Raw genomic sequence first — 13,889 nt, forward strand, 5'->3', positions numbered from 1 at the left:
GTATGTTATGTGGATTATATTTTTAGATAGCTCTGAAAACTGAAAAGTTTATATTTACAAAAGCTATATACTGGACTTCCCTGGTGGCACAGTGGTTAAGAATCCGCCTGCCCTGGTCTGGGAAGATCCCACATGCCACGAAGCAACTAAGCCCGTACACCACAGCTACTGAGCCTGCGCTCTAGAGCCCACGAGCCACAACTACTGAAGCCCATGCGCCACAACTACTGAAGCCCATGCGTCTAGACCCTGTGCTCCGCAACAAGAGAAGCCACCACAATGAGAAGCCCTCGTACCGCAAAGAAGAGTAGCCCCTGCTCGCCGCAACTAGAGAAAACCCTGCATGCAGCAACAAAGACCCAATGCAGCCAAAAATAAAAATAAAATAAATAAAATTTTTTAAAAAACTGGTGCTGAGATTTGCAGCAACATGTATGCAACTAGCAATTATCATACTAAGTGAAATAAGTCAGAAAGAGAAAGACAAATACCATTAAAAAAAAAAGCTATATACTTAAAATCTACCACTGCCTCACCTAACAATCAACTTGGTCGTTTACAAGGATGGAGAAGGTAAAGAAATACATAGATGTCAGATGCCATTATCTCTACTTGGAATTCAGTCTAAAATCAAGCGTGAAGAATAAACTCATCACCACTTGTTAGCCCCTCTCTACAGCCAATGCTTACTCCAGCCTCCAATAAGCGGCACTCAAGTTTCCTCACACTCACAGCGGAAACTCAAAACTCAACTAGATGCACTGCCATTTCCATTTCTCTGTCTGCAAAGCCCTAACTCCTCACCCTACCCCGAGCTTTTTTTGATCCCATCTTCTTGCTTCTATCAAGTCTGTCCTGTCAGTCTCCAACTTCTGGCTATGTTTTATTCTAAACGCTAACCTGCCTGAGACAGACCCGGGTAGCTGATGGCCGCCCTTCAGAAGGCTCTGCTCCCAGCCTTTCCATGTCACACGCTGGCGAATCCAGCACTGGCTTAGCCTCTTCCTCAACCTGGATGCCCTGTCCTCCCTTCCTTCTGTCTGGTTAAATCCTTAACAATCCTTCAAGCCTCCTGTGAACCCACGGCTGGCCCTCACATCTTTCCACACTGATTTCCACCATCTCTGAACTCTGCAGACTCCTGGGTCAATCACACCCTACCTTCTGCTCTTATGTTCCAGCTTCATGTGTGTGCTTTGTCTGCCCAGGTAGATGGAAAGCTCCCTGGGATTCAGATTAATTTTCCCTCTTCCTCCACCCAGCACAATGCTATAACCATCACAGATATTCAATTAATAGTGTTCAAGCTTGTTTGAATCAAAATTCATTTTAGTTCGTAAATTTCTACTGATTAGGAAATGGATCTTTTTACTTTGTACGTTACCTTAAGCAGTTATTTCTTTTTTTTTTCACTATACTTGATGCAAGAAACAATACTTTTGAGGTCAAAATATTTACATATTAATGATTAAGTTTATACATTAATGAATGCATTATTAATAATGATTGGCACCCATAAAATTAAAGATAAACCAAAAATCTTAGAATAAGCTTCTATACTACAATATCAAGAGAAGTTCAAACTCATTTATGGAGTGCCATCTATGAACAGACAGTACAGAGGGTGATACTTTCTATACATTAAGTCACTAAGTCATTAAAACAATCATATGAATCATTCCCTTTTTACAGGGGCTAGAAAGGGGGTGAGGACTGAAAGCAAAGAATATATTTTCCTTGGAGAATTAATCATAGAGGATGAACAAAAATGACAGATTTTGTGTGCAAGGCCCTGTTCTACATGTAATAACTCATTTAACCTGCACAAACTTCGTGAAATAGGAACTATTAATTCTCCCGCTTTACAGATCAGGAAATGGAAGCCCAGGGAAGTTAAAACACTTGCCCCAGGCCACACAGCTAGAAAGTAGCTGAAATGGATTCAAATCTCAGTCTGGCTCCAATGTCCTCATTCTTAACCAGTACACAGACTAGAAGATTCAAAAACATGGGTAGAACATAGACAGATGTGCATGGCATGAAAATCTGAATGCCCCTGGAAGATCTAGACCTTGAGCTCCTCTTAGCAATCAGTTGACCCCTCACAGACACACACACACACAATGTGATAATATTGGTACAGCCCTTAGCGTGGGCCTGGTCCATACAAGCGCTTGGTAAATGTCAGGCACTCCTGCCATGGCCACCACTGTTTTCCCTTCAGGTGCCGTGGAAGGACCAGCACCACTTCAGAACTATGACTCCCTAGAACGTGAGACTGGAATCTTGCTTGCTTTCACAGAAGAAGATGCGGTACCCTTTATCTTATTTTCTCATTCTGCAGTGTTATAAAGGACTATTTGAACAGGCAGGTCATGGAAAGGAAAAAGAAAGTAATATTTGAAAAAACAGAGCTAACGTCGTCTTCCTTTTTTATTTCCTGCCCCTAGATATCTTTTGCACTTTCTTTCATCTATTTTCCTTGTCTCTAGTTACATACTTGTTCAGAAGCCACCAGGCATTTCACCATAAGGAGAATCCAAATGCATCCAGCAAATCAGAGCAATACTTCGGCTGAGCACAGCACTCCACTCTATGAGGCCTGTTAGCTAAAATTCAGTAAGACCTGTGCTCCAAGGGCTCTTGGCAGAGTCCGAAATGCTCTTACAAGCCACAGTTGGTTACAGAGCACAAAAGCTGGGCGAGAGGGGGTTTTACTTCTGGGGTGGGGGGCGGGGCGGATTGCCTTCTTCAGCCAGGGCAGTGCTTTCTGGAGGAAACTCCTGAAGAAATAGCAGCATCTCAGAGGATATGAACAACTGACCTGTGATGGGGCTTGTCGGCCACACGTCATTCAAGATGAATGCATCATTTTGAACATCAACAAGAAGGGACTCTTCCTGGCACATAATAGGCACCCAATAAGTATTTCTTGAATAAATGACTCATAAGGTTATAAAGAATTTATGAAAATAATACACAACAGTTATTAACTTCTGTGCCCTGTGGTTTATAACCACTGCCTCACCTAATCCTTATAGACACTACTATGAGGTAGGTTTTATTAAAACCCTCATTTTACAAATGAGGAAACTAAGGTGAAATAGCTTGCCCGGGAGACATTCAGATAATCTTAGATTGAAACATATGCTCCTGGGACTTCCCTGGTGGCGCAGTGGTTAAGAATCCACCTGCCAGTGCAGGGGACATGGGTTCGAGCCCTGGTCCGGGAAGATTCCCACATGCTGCGGAGCAACTAAGCCCGTGGGCCACAACTACTGAGCCTGCGCTCTAGAGCCCGTGAGCCACGACTACTGAGCCTGCGTGCCACAACTACTGAAGCCTGCGCACCTAGAGCCCGTGCTCCGCAACAAGAGAAGCCACCACAATGAGAAGCCTGTGCACTGCAACGAAGAGTAGCCCCCGCTCACTGCAACTAGAGAAAGCCTGTGTGCAGCAATGAAGATCCAACGCAGCCAAAAATAAATAAATAAAATAAATTAATTTTTTAAAAAAACAACATATGCTCCTAAGAATCATGCTTCATTGCCACTCTTGAAGGAGCAGCTTTGCCTGACTATGTTCCAGAATGTTCTGGAATGTAAATACAGAACTTTCTCAACTTCTGTTGGGGTTATGTCCCAGATAAGCCCATCACAAGTTGAAAATATTGTAAGTCAAAAAGGCACTTAATACACCTAACCTTCCGAACATCATAGCTTAGCTCAGCCTACCTTAAACTTGCTCGGAACCGTTCCATTAGCCTAAAGTTAGACAAAACAGGCTAATACAAAGCCTATTTTATAGCAAAGTGTTGAATATCTCATGTGATTTACTGAATACTGTACTAAAAGTGACAGAATGGTTGTAAGTGTATCGGTTGTTTACCTCGTGACTGCGCGGTTGACTAGGAGCTGGGGCTCACCGCCACTGCCCAGCATCACAAGAGAGTATCGTACCACATATCCCTGGCCTGGGGAAGAGATCAAAATTCAAAGTACAGTTTCTCCTGAATGCCTATCACGTTCCATCATAAAGTCGAAAAGTTGTAAGTCAGGGACCGTCTGTACTGAGCATCTGCCTCCAGTTCACACTACTCATGAAAGCTGCATCCTGACCAATGTTTCGGTTCTGAATCTGGTGAGATGTCACAACCATATGACCTCAGTCTGCAAGGCAAATGTGGGTATGGGGACCAGGGCTGCCTTCCTTGGCAGCTGGTCCAATTCAGCACCAGCCTATGCCAGATCAGCCTGCAAACACTTTTACCAAAGACATGGGTCTCTGCATCTTGCAGTACAGTGTACTGCAAAAAAGTAGGTAAGAGGAGCATAAAAGAAGCTGTCCACTCCAGCACTCTTGAAAATTTCCAGGGAGGAAGGGCCATTTTGCACACTTCCTTGAGAAGGAAGGAAGACACAGGGGTACTTTAGTCAGGCAGTTCAAGAGCCGAGCCTTGGGCGCTTTCTGGCCCTTTGGAATTGGAAGAGACCAATGCCTTTTGAATTCCACTTGAAGATACAGAGGAGGCTGCAAGAGCCATTGTTGGCCTGACAATGGAAGATGATTTTCATAGACAAGTTGATTGCTTTCTAAGAAGCAGACAAATAAAGCCAATTTCAGCAACCACCAAAGAGTCTGTGAGAGCAGCCACTTCTCATATGACAAAGAGACGAGAAACAAAAGAGAGGAAGCTTTACCAGCGAACGCATTTCCTCCATCTGGGAGGAAGATGGGTTTCACAGTGTTTTCATAGTAGATCAATGAGCATCCTGTCCAAGGTTCTGGTAAAGTCTGTAGCCTGCTGAAGCTTATACAAACTTGGAAAATGTTACCAGGAAAATCTGATATGATGAGGCTTAAACCAGTCTAGCCAGTTGTAGAAAGAGTTCTTAAATGGAGAGCTATTGTTAAGTACCCAGACTGTTTTCTGAGCCTTTGAACTCTACTGTGATAATCTCCCTTCCTTCCCAGAGAAGGGAGAAATAGTCCGCTCCCCAACTAAGCAGTAAAAAAGATGTTAGGAGAAAAAAAATCACGTAAGTGTGGATATGCATATTTATACATAAATGATATTTACAAAGTAATAATATAAAGGAATGTAAAGCAAAAAAAATCATTGTACTGTTCACTCTATACCTTAGAAGGTTCATAAAATAGCTGTAGCAATATTCATATTCAGCCAAAAGCAGTGCATCACACTTCCAATTTTTCTTTACACTTAACTAAAATGTGCTGAGTATCTATTCTGAGATGGCATTTTGTCAGGTGACTTATGTAGATCAAATTATTTAGTTACCCCCAATTCTCTTAGGTGGTGCTGACCTCACTTTTTAGATGAGAAAGTTTAGGTTCAGAGAGATCACATAACTTGTGTATCACTTCGGATGCTTTGAACCGCAAGCAACAGAATACCTAACAACGGCTTAAACAAAAACACTTCAAGTTATCCCCGAGAACAAGGAGTCTGGAAGTCTGGGTCCCAGGGTCGGATCATTAAATTAACAATGATATCAAGGACCCTGGCTCTATCCATCCTTCCTCTCCTCCATCTTTGACCTGTTGGCTTACAGTCTTTAGGCCTGTGATAGCTGTTGTAGTTCCAGACACCACATGTTTACACCACCAGACCACAAGCAAGATAGAGGGGAGCTGGGACTTCTTTGGCTACAGCACCCTTTTTCATCAGGGAAGAACATTTTACCCTGAACTCCCTAACACACTTCTCCTTAAATCTAATTTGGCAGGAATGAATGGCATGACCACCTGTAGCCATAAGGGATACTGGGCAAGTGGGTATATAGCATTTTAGTCATTGGCATTGGATACTGGCTTTGCCAGGAAGGAAGCAGAGAAGAAGAATAATTGGGCCAACATACACAGTGTCTGCACACTTATAAAGATTAGAGGTTGATAGAGCTGACTCTCACTTCAAGAAGCATGTACCGTTTACCCCACAGTATGCAGAAGCATAAGGAAGGAAAACCCTTCCTCAGATGGGAGCAGCCCACAACTTTTAATACCAGTGCTCTATTCTTAAAGGAAAAAATGAAAGGCTACCAAGAAGACTGATGGTGCTGTGGAACTGAGATTCCTTCTCCAGAGCATGGCTGATCCGACTCCCTGTCCTGAGTGTCACTTGAGTTTGAAGTCTGTAGGGAGCCAAGCAGACCTCTGCTTGAGAAGGCCTTGCCAGAGTTGAACCCACACTCCTGGGGTCTGAGAACGGGTGGGGATCTGAGAAGGGCATCTCATAGCTGGCTTGATTCAGACTTTTCACTAGGTCAAGGCACTTGCCAGGCTTTTATTTTTACTATTATTTTTAAATTTTTATTTATTTGATATGTTATTGCTACCTCAACTTTCTTTCTGATTCCATTTGCATGCACTATCTTTCTCCATTCCTTCACTTTCAGTCTGTGTGCGTCTTTAGATCTGAAGTAACCTGTGGACAGTATATAGATGGGTCTTGCATCCACTCGGTCACCCTATATCTCTTCATTGAAACATTTAATCCATTTACATTTAAAGTAATTGATAGGTATGTACTTACTGCCATTATGTTAACTGTTTTCTGGTTGTTTTTGTGGTTCTTCTCTGTTCTTTTCTTCTTCTCTTGTTCTCTTCCCTTGTGATTTGATGACTTTCTTAAGTGTTATGTTTGTATTCCTTTCTCTCTTATTTTTTGTGCATCTGTTACAGGTATTGGTTTGTGTTACCATGATTCGTATATAACAACCTATATATAGCAGTCTATTTTAAGTTGATGGTCACTTCAACTCAAGCACATTCTAAAAGCATTACATTTTAATCCCTCTCCAATGTGTTGTGGTTTTGGTGTCATATTTTACGTATTTTTATTTTTTGTATCAATTATTTTAGATATAGATCATTACTTTTGTTTTTTAAATTTCATACTAGCTTTATAGCTGGTTGATCCACTACCTTTACTATATGTTTGCCTCTACCAGTGAGATTTTTTTCATTCATAATTATCTTGTTTCCAGTAATGGCCTTTTCTGTTTAAAAAAGGCCCTTTAAGATTTCCTGTGAGGGGCTTCCCTGGTGGCGCAGTGGTTGAGAACCTGCCTGCCAATGCAGGGGACACGGGTTCGAGCCCTGGTCTGGGAAGATCCCACATGCCGCGGAGCAACTAGGCCCGTGAGCCACAATTACTGAGCCTGCGCATCTGGAGCCTGTGCTCCGCAACAAGAGAGGCCACGATAGTGAGAGGCCCGCGCACCGCGATGAAGAGTGGCCCCCGCTTGCCACAACTAGAGAAAGCCCTCGCACAGAAACGAAGACCCAACACAGCCATAAATAAATAAATAAATAAATAAATAAATAAATAAATAAATAATAAATAAATAAATAAATAAATATTAAAAAAAAAAAAGATTTCCTGTGAGGCCAACTTAGTGTTGATGAACTCATTTAGCTTTTGCTTCTCTGGGAAATACTTTATATCTCCTTCAATTCTGAATGATATCCTTGCTGGGTAGAATATTCTTGGCTGTAAGTTTTTTCCATTCATTACCTTCAATATATCATACCACTACCTTCTAGCCTGCAAACTTTGCAGAAAAATTAGCTGATAGTCTTATGGGAGTTTCCTTTCATGTACCTATTTGTTTTCCTCTTGGTGCTTTTAAGATTCTCTCTTTATCTTTAATTTTTTCCATTTTAATTACAATATGCCTTGGTTTGGGTCTCTTTGGGTTCATCTTGTTTGGGAATCTATGCTTCCTGGACTTGGATATGTTTTCTTTGCCAGGTTAGGGAAGTTTTCAGCCATTATTTCTTCAAATAGGCTTTCTGTCCTTTTCTCTCTTTCTCCTCATTCTGGAACCCTTATAATGTGAGTGTTAGTATGCTTGATGTTGTCATTAGAGGTCCCTTCAATTATTCTTTTTAAATTTTTTTTTTTGCTATCCCAATTGGGTAATTTCTACTACTCTGTCTTCCAGATCACTAATCCATTCTTCTGCATCCCCTAATCTGCTGCTGATTCCCTCTAGTGCATTTTTCATTTGTTACTGTATTCTTCAATTTTTTTAAAAAATATTTTCTATCTCTTTGCTGAAGTTTTCACTAAGTTCATTCATTCTTCTCCCAAGTTTGGTGAACATGTTTATGATTATTACTTTGAATTCTTTATCTGGTATTGCTTATCTCCATTTAGTTTAGTTCTTTTTCTGAGGTTTTGACTTGCTTTTTCTTTAGAGGGTATTCCTGTCTCCTCATTTTGCCTAACTCTCTGTGTTTGTTTCTATGCATTAGTTATTTCAGCTAAGTCTCCCAGTCTTGAAAGAATGGCCTCATGTAGAAGGTGTCCTGTGGGGCCCAGTAGTGCAATCTCCCCTGGTCAACAGAGCCAGGGGCTCTAGGGGTATCCCCTGTGTGGGCTGCATGAATGCTTTCATTGTGGTTGGGCCACAACTGCTGCAGACACTCTGGTGGGCAGGGCTGGTCCCTGGCCCAGCTGTCCGTGAGGTCTGGCTATGGCTGCTGTGGGCGGCACTGGTGAGCAGCGCTGAACCCCCTAGAGTGGGAGCTGCTTTGGAGGGGTGCCAGTGCTGTCTAAGGCTGCCCACCAGTTGTGATGTGGCAGGGGGACACTTTGGAGGAATGCCAGCTGGGGCAAGTCCCCAGGTGAGCGACAGGATAGGGCAAGCAGTGCTAGCAAGGTAGATGGGGAGAGTCAGAAATGATATCCACCAGCACTGGGCCAGCTAGGTAGAAGGAGAGCAAAAGAAATGTGACCTGCCAGTGTCTCCATACCCAGAGAAAGTTCCAATAGATCCTGGTCCCTCTAGCACATGTCCTAAAATTAGTCAATGACTCTCCTTCTTGTATGAGCCAAGTGCTTTTCAAGCTGCTGCCTCTGCACTGGGACTCAGGGAGAGTAAGTTTGTGTGCAACCCCCTTAAAAACAGAGTCTCAGTTTCCCACACCCCTCCAGCTCTCCCAGACATAAGCCCCACTGGTTTTCAAACCCAGATATTATGAGTGTTCATCTTCCCAGTGCAGGTTTCCCAAGCTGGGGAGCCTGACGTGGAGCTCAGACCCCTTGCCCCTCAGTGGGGACCTCTGTGGTTGTGATATCTCTCCTGCTTGTGGGTTGCCAAACCGGGGGTGTGGGTTCTGATTAGACCACATCTCTGCCCCTCCTACCCATCTCAATGGGGCCTTTTCTTTATATCCTTAGGTATAGAAAATCTGTTCTGCTAGTCTTCAGGTTGTTCTCAGAGACAGTTGTTCTATATGTAGTTGTAGTTTTGGTTGTGTCTGCAGGAGGAGGTGAGCTCAGGATTTTCCTACTCCATCATCTTGATCTGACCTTGTCAGGCTTTTAAATGTCTTTCTCTCGTGTGCCCACTGTGATGTACAGAGCTTCTCCAGCTCCATTCTGCTACTGGGTTTGTTGACTTCTCCCTGAGTGGTCCATATGTGTGCTCATACCATACCACATACACATTTTCTTGTACATTATTAGCGAATTCTATCAGTTGCATATTGAAAATTATATACAATAATTATTGAATAGTTTGGAGTTATTTGTAACACACTGACTGTGTGAACCCCCAAGAGCTCCAAGAAACAAAGCATTGTGTATAGACTTTTTGTGTATATAAACAACAGACACACACAGACACAATCCTACCTGGGTACTCAATGCAGAAATAAAGAGAGAAGGCATAATCCTTATTCACAAAAGTTTACAGATAAGAAGCAAAAAGGAGAAATATACACAGCAAATGCAGAAACAGATTTGGGTTTAAATTCTGGCTCTACCACTTACTTGCCCTTTGACATCAGGCACATTGAATCATCTCACTGTGCCTCAATTTCTCACTTGAGAACTAGGACAGTAATACCTTCCCTGTATAATTGGTGGGGGATTTGGAAAAAAAAAAAAAAAAAGCAGGTGAAACACTAGCACAATGCTTAACACCCATAAACACTCAAAACACTCTATTCTTGTTCAATCGGAAGAGAGATTTATTGTCTCACTATCAAGCTTGGTTTTCTTGGCCCCAAAAGCCAGTTCCAATCCTTAAAAGACTGTTTAGGAACCCTGAAGTGGTACATATAAAAGAGCGACATCAGGCAGAACCCCTCATTACAGTGGATGTCCCTGGTCCTCCCAAGTCCAATGTGACCTCTATAGGCAATCGATTTATCATGTCTGCAGTCATCTTTAGTAAAGCAGATTTCAGAGTCAGCTTTTGTTTATGATCCCTACTTTCAGGCACACAGACAGGCAGGGAACTGCCCTTTGGGTTTGGTCCCTAGGCAAAAGAACTCTCTCTACCCATTCCAATTACTCCCTTCCTGAGGAAGAACACTGTGGAACTGGTTAACCAAACACCAGGACAATTTTTCTCATGTTTGGAACTCTCCATCTCCATTTGCGCTGGTGCTAACTAGGGTATGACTTTTCAACCCCTTGGAATGTAAGTTTTGAGGCTTTGATTTGTGTTCAAGGGAAAGGGGCAAAAGGAGTCAACTTGCTTTGACCCTCGGCTGACATTCTCAAAGTGGTCCATGGACCAGCATGACTGCCTCACCTGGAAGCTTGTTAGAAACACAGACTCTCCGGCCTCGCCCCACAGCCTGTGGAACCAGAATCTGCATTTTAACAAGATCCAAAGGTGATTCACATGGACATTTTGGGAAGCACAGCCCCAGGTGTGTAAACTGGCTTCATTAAGGTAAAGAAACCTTGCACCTAGTCCAACCTAGCTATCTGGAACACTACAGTGGGAGTTCATATAAATTTCTATGTGGTTAAACTATATTAATTATATATATATATATATATATATATATATATATATTTTACATTTATATATATATATTTTACATTTATATATATATATTTTACATTTATATATATAATTATATATTTAGATATATAGTTACATTTATATCTAATTCCTGTACGTATTGATAGCATTAACTGTTCCGTGCACTTACATTTTCCTCTGGGACTGCTTTGTGAAGGGCTGCCTGTGGTCAGCTAGAGCCAGCTGGCACAGGCTCATGAGAGCCAATTCTTCATGTCCCTTCCCAACTTCCCATTCAGTGATGACATGTTGGTAGCAAGAAACTGGCCATGATGGGAGTATTTGCACCACAGAAATAGGGAGACACTACAAGTCATAGTATTTTTTCCTCCCAGAGAACTGGCTTACAGGACAACATATGGACCTGGTCTAAATCAGGGATGCTCTCTCACTGGCATGATACTGTCACATTCAAGCATCTCAATCCTATTGTCCTTTCCAACACGGTCTCATTCTTTTTGCAGCAGATTAAGTGCATTTCTTTTTACTCTATCTTCAGTAGAAATGGAGAATAATCAGTTACCACCTAGCATTCTCTCATTGAAATGCTATTGCCCTACAATTTTAATTTTTATAAAAATGATCTGGAGTATCTGTTAAAATTTTTTCATGGCTTCATTCCCTGGATTTTTATTTAGCAGATTCGCAATCACACCTGGGATTCTGAATTTCAAAATACACTCCAAGGGCTTCCCTGGTGGCGCAGTGGTTGAGAGTCTGCCTGCCAACGCAGGAGACACGGGTTCGAGCCCTGGTCTGGGAAGATCCCACATGCCGCGGAGCGGCTAGGCCCGTGAGCCACGACTACTGAGCCTGCGCGTCTGGAGCCCGTGCTCCGCAACAAGAGAGGCCGCGACAGTGAGAGGCCTGCGCACCGCGATGAAGAGTGGACCCCGCTCGCTGGAACTGGAGAAAGCCCTCGCACAGAAACGAAGACCCAACACACCAAAAAATAAATTAATTAATTAATTAAAAGGAAAGGAGTGGTGAAATTGATAAATGAAGATTAGTGTTACTATACGTATACAAATACATATTATATACATGTATCAAAAAGACCGAACATATAGCAAGGGAGGTCTACGGAACACTGTAATATTTAAAAAAAAAAAAAAAAAAAAACACTCCAAGCGATTTTAATGGAGGTGATCTTTAGACAAAGCCTTGAAAATGATCAATTCTGAGGCACATCCCCAGGGAAGCAGCTCACTGCATTCACCTGGGGGTTTCGAGCTCTCCCACCCTCTACCACTGCTCACTCCCAATGCCTGGTGTCTCCCTAGAGAAAGAAAACTCTATCAATCAAACACCTCAACTCTGAACTCAGTTACATAACACCAAATTGCAAAGCTTATAGTAGCCACCTGTTCACATAGCAACGGATGGTTAGCGTGTTTTCCAAACCCTTGGATTCACCATCAGAAAATTGAGACCCCGTAAGAAAACTGCAGGTTTCCGGCTTTCCAAGGGATATCATCTCCAACTGAAACCAGAGATGTATTCTCAGAGCCTTTGGCTCAGGTCTCCCAAGCACGTCATTATTATCCTAATGGATTTGGGAAATTACATGTTCTCTAATAATAACCCATGAAAGGAATGCACAAATAGATATAGAGAGAAGTGACTTGCCACGGCCCTTTTAAGCAGTTAGTGACTGTGTAAGCTCAGCTGTTATTAGCTGATAGAATCAGATTTAGTCTACTGGGCCTCACTGAATAAAAATCAGAGAATTTCCCATTAAAATGTATATTCCAGGCTCTTGAAAAAGTCAGAAGGTCTGACAATGCTGGGCCCACATTTCTGTGCGGCCACCGTCCAGAGCGGGGCAGTGATGGCTGTGTTTGAAAGCGGCACAAATTCTCCAGGTCGCAGTATAGTTCCTATCACGCCTGCTTTCCTTGTTTCCCATACTGGCCTTGTCCATGGAAGCATGTGAGTTTGCAACCTCTACTAAGCTTTACTTCTGTCCCTGCTTCTCTTTCCCTCTTCCTTCCCAGCTCCTCTCAGCATAAAATCCTTGGAAATTCTCCTTCTTTCTGTTGCAAACTGGCCTAAACCAATCTCATGCTTCACAATTATTGGATTCTTTTTGGTATCAACAACTAAAGGTCAGAGGTAGGTGAAGTCTGTAACAGAATGTGCATGAATCGACTGGGATCCCATTAAAATACTGATTTTGATTCAGTAGGTCTGGGGTGGGCCCGATTCTGTATTTCTAACAAACTCCTAGGTGATAACCATGCTGCTGGTTGCACTCACTATTTTGAGTGGCAAACATGTAAGTTTCTGCCCCCAAGACTTTGCTCCCAGGTTCTATCAGAAACAGGCCTCAAACAAAAGTCTGCAAAGGAACAAAAGAGGCGTACAACCTGCTCTATAAACTGGATGAACTCCCAAAACTTTGCCCTCTTAATTGTTCTGACCATGCCCTTGCATAAACCAAAGTGACAGTGTTCTGGAAGCAGAGATTCTGTTAATTTTAGAGGATGAATCAGGCAATCGCAGAATCAACTGCCAGATAAAGGGCAGTTTCAGAATCAAGCTTCAGGCACCACTGGGAAGAGTACAGACTGCTGAGTTCCCTGGATTGCAGTGCTCTATGCAAATACAAGAGGGGTTTTTATAATAAGAGATTTCTAGAATCCACATATTTTGAACACCAGTAATCTCAACGTTAACCTATTATAACAATATGCTAACATCTGAAGCTCTGCAGCCAATTGGAGATAAAAAAAGCTGAGCATTTACAGCAACCATCGCTGCAGGGAACCAGCCCTGCGATGTGTATCCCAATTAGGGCAATTAGCAGCACCTATTTTCATCATACTGTCTTTGGTAATATATCTTAAATTACAGACCACATAGCACACTCTTAGTAAGAAATAGGTGCTCTAAAGTAGGAGGAATTAATTCTGCATTTGAGAGAGACCACTGTGAGGGGGGTAGGGGAGAATGACCCCTTCCAGCGAGACGCAGACCCTTCCTCTGCCTCCTCCTAAGCAAGCCCTGGGGGTTCCCTCAGCCAAAGCCCTGGTACCC

At 42.6% G+C, this 13,889-nt stretch overlaps 1 protein-coding gene across 8 annotated transcripts in view; it reads left to right on the forward strand.

Annotated features, from left to right (window-relative positions):
- The window catches only part of MED30 (mediator complex subunit 30), a 63,754-nt gene that overhangs the window by 25,274 nt on the left and 24,591 nt on the right, over positions 1–13,889 (forward strand). The window contains exon 5 of one of the 8 annotated variants that reach the window (XM_082433266.1): positions 64–7,389. The exons of 6 other annotated variants lie outside the window; for them this stretch is intronic. In XM_082433266.1, coding sequence (XP_082289392.1) covers positions 64–172 — 109 coding nt within the window. In that variant the 3' untranslated portion in view covers positions 173–7,389. Of the gene's footprint in view, positions 1–63; positions 7,390–13,889 lie in introns of those variants that run through there. One more of the 8 variants, XM_082433261.1, reaches the window with a different exon arrangement.

The sequence above is a fragment of the Balaenoptera physalus genome (genome assembly GCF_965194825.1).
Source record: "Balaenoptera physalus genome assembly, chromosome: 17".
In the NCBI taxonomy this organism is placed as follows: domain Eukaryota; kingdom Metazoa; phylum Chordata; class Mammalia; order Artiodactyla; family Balaenopteridae; genus Balaenoptera; species Balaenoptera physalus.